General features: G+C 55.6%; 1 protein-coding gene across 1 annotated transcript in view; it reads right to left on the reverse strand.

Annotated features, from left to right (window-relative positions):
- The window catches only part of LOC103806987 (chromosome unknown open reading frame, human C1orf116), an 11,352-nt gene continuing 9,533 nt past the window's right edge, over window positions 1–1,819 (reverse strand). The window contains exons 3-4 of the mRNA XM_009079706.1: window positions 1,692–1,815; window positions 1–1,190 (exon numbers count right to left, since the gene is read on the reverse strand). Coding sequence (XP_009077954.1) covers window positions 1–1,190; window positions 1,692–1,815 — 1,314 coding nt within the window. The remainder of the gene's footprint in view (window positions 1,191–1,691; window positions 1,816–1,819) is intronic.

Here is a 1,819-nt window from a genome sequence, read left to right on the forward strand (position 1 = left end):
CTATTCCTTCAGCAGGCCGAGCTTCTTCAGAGCCTCCCTCCGGTTGTCGTCGGTCGCGCCCTTGGGGGAGATCTTGACGCTGACGCAGGAGCGCGGTGGCCTGGGGAAGCTCGGCAGAGGGTGGGATCTCCTCTTGCTGCTCTTCTCCTGCTCCACCTGCCCCGACTCCTTCAGGGCAGCAAAGTCCTTCCCTGCCCCGAGGGACACCGGCCGGGGGCGGCTGCTCCTCAGGAAACTCGGGGCGAGCCGCTCGATGAAGGACATCTTGCCCAAGGAGCTGCTGGTCTTGACGTTCTGCTCCTTGGTGTTGGTTATGTAGCTGCTCAGCCCCACTCCGGAGCGCTCCAGGGTGTTGGATTTGAATGTTATCTGTCGGATTCCTGGCCCCAAGCTCTCCACAGCCTGGGGCTCCCCAGGGATGGGGCATGGTGTCTCCCTTGGCGGGGGATGTGGGGCAGGTTGAAGGTGAACGCTGGGCTGCCTCCTGTTGTGCAACAGGCCAAGCTTCTCCAGTGCTTCCTGGTGGACTTTCTCCTTCTCCTTGGGGTCGAAATGCCCTGAATTCATCTTCTCTGCAGCAGGGTCGGGGTGAGAAGCAGCTGAGGGTGGAGGAGGAGCTTTTGCCTTCTGGTTAGGCTCTGTGGCCAGTGGCACTGGGTTGTTTTTGCTGGTTTTCAGGATAATATTTGGTGGCAATTTTCGTGGTTTGGGGGCAGTGGGAGGCCCACGTTTGGCATCAAGGTCCTGAGAGGTCTCTTCCAATATGGATTTCTCTGGTTGGCCCCATGAAGTCCAAGTCTTGGTCTCCTTGGCTCTTTCCCCCTTGGCATCCGAGTAGTTGCTGCGTGACCACTCATGGTCCACCAGGTCATCCTGGAAGGGATCTGGAGGTTGGATAGTCAAAGATCTCACAGACCTCATTTGGCTTCCTGTGTTGGCATGGTCAAGCCTGTCCTCCTTGGCCATCTCCTGTGAAGATTTATCTGCTGGCACTGCGTCCTTCGCTGTGTGAACAGTCACCTTGCTGTCAGAAGCTCCATTTGCTGTAGGGATGTTCCTTGGAAGACTGTGATAGCCTGGCCTTGAAACCACTGTTGGAGCTGAGCTGGAGGAGGCAGAGATGCTTTTAGCATCCTTCTGTTCAGCCACATGCTGCTGACCTCTTGGAGGGAGAGTCCCATTTCCCAGATCTAGGCAAAGAGAGAGATGAAGTCATGCACCATTCCACACTCAGGCACAGGGCACCTTCCTGTCTGCAAAACACACTTCACACCTGCTGAGCCAGCTCAGCCCTGGCTCAGGACTTGCACTCAGACTTCATCCTGACTCCAGCTCATTGCTCACTGCTAATGAAGTTGGATAGTTTGGGATTGACAAAGCACCTGGTGAATGAGGAGTCTGGTAAATCTGTGTGAGGCTGTTTGGAGTATGAGTGAAGATGCTCTGCTCTGTGGTTCTGCTGACCTTGCTTGATACCTGCCCATGAGAGCTGGGAGAAAGCAGTTGATGCCCTGCATGTCTTGGTGCCCTCCCTGTCTCAGTGCCTACAGCTCCTGCTCACTCAGTGATGGAAATCACTTGGCTGTACCTTACCACATGTATAAAACTGGGGCACTGCTCCCTCCCTGCCTGCCAAGGGAATGTGCCCCATGAGACATTCACAGGCACTTGGAGGAGAGTTTCCACCTTACCCTGGGGCACAGGATCTCTCTTGGGCCACATCCCAGGCAGCTTGGAGGGCTCTGCATAGTCAGTCTCATCAGTGGAGACCCCACTGTCTGCTTCTGCATCCAGTGAGCCAATAGTTTCTTCCAAGAAC

Source organism: Acanthisitta chloris, unplaced genomic scaffold (assembly GCF_000695815.1).
Source record: "Acanthisitta chloris isolate BGI_N310 unplaced genomic scaffold, ASM69581v1 scaffold3130, whole genome shotgun sequence".
Lineage (NCBI taxonomy): Eukaryota > Metazoa > Chordata > Aves > Passeriformes > Acanthisittidae > Acanthisitta > Acanthisitta chloris.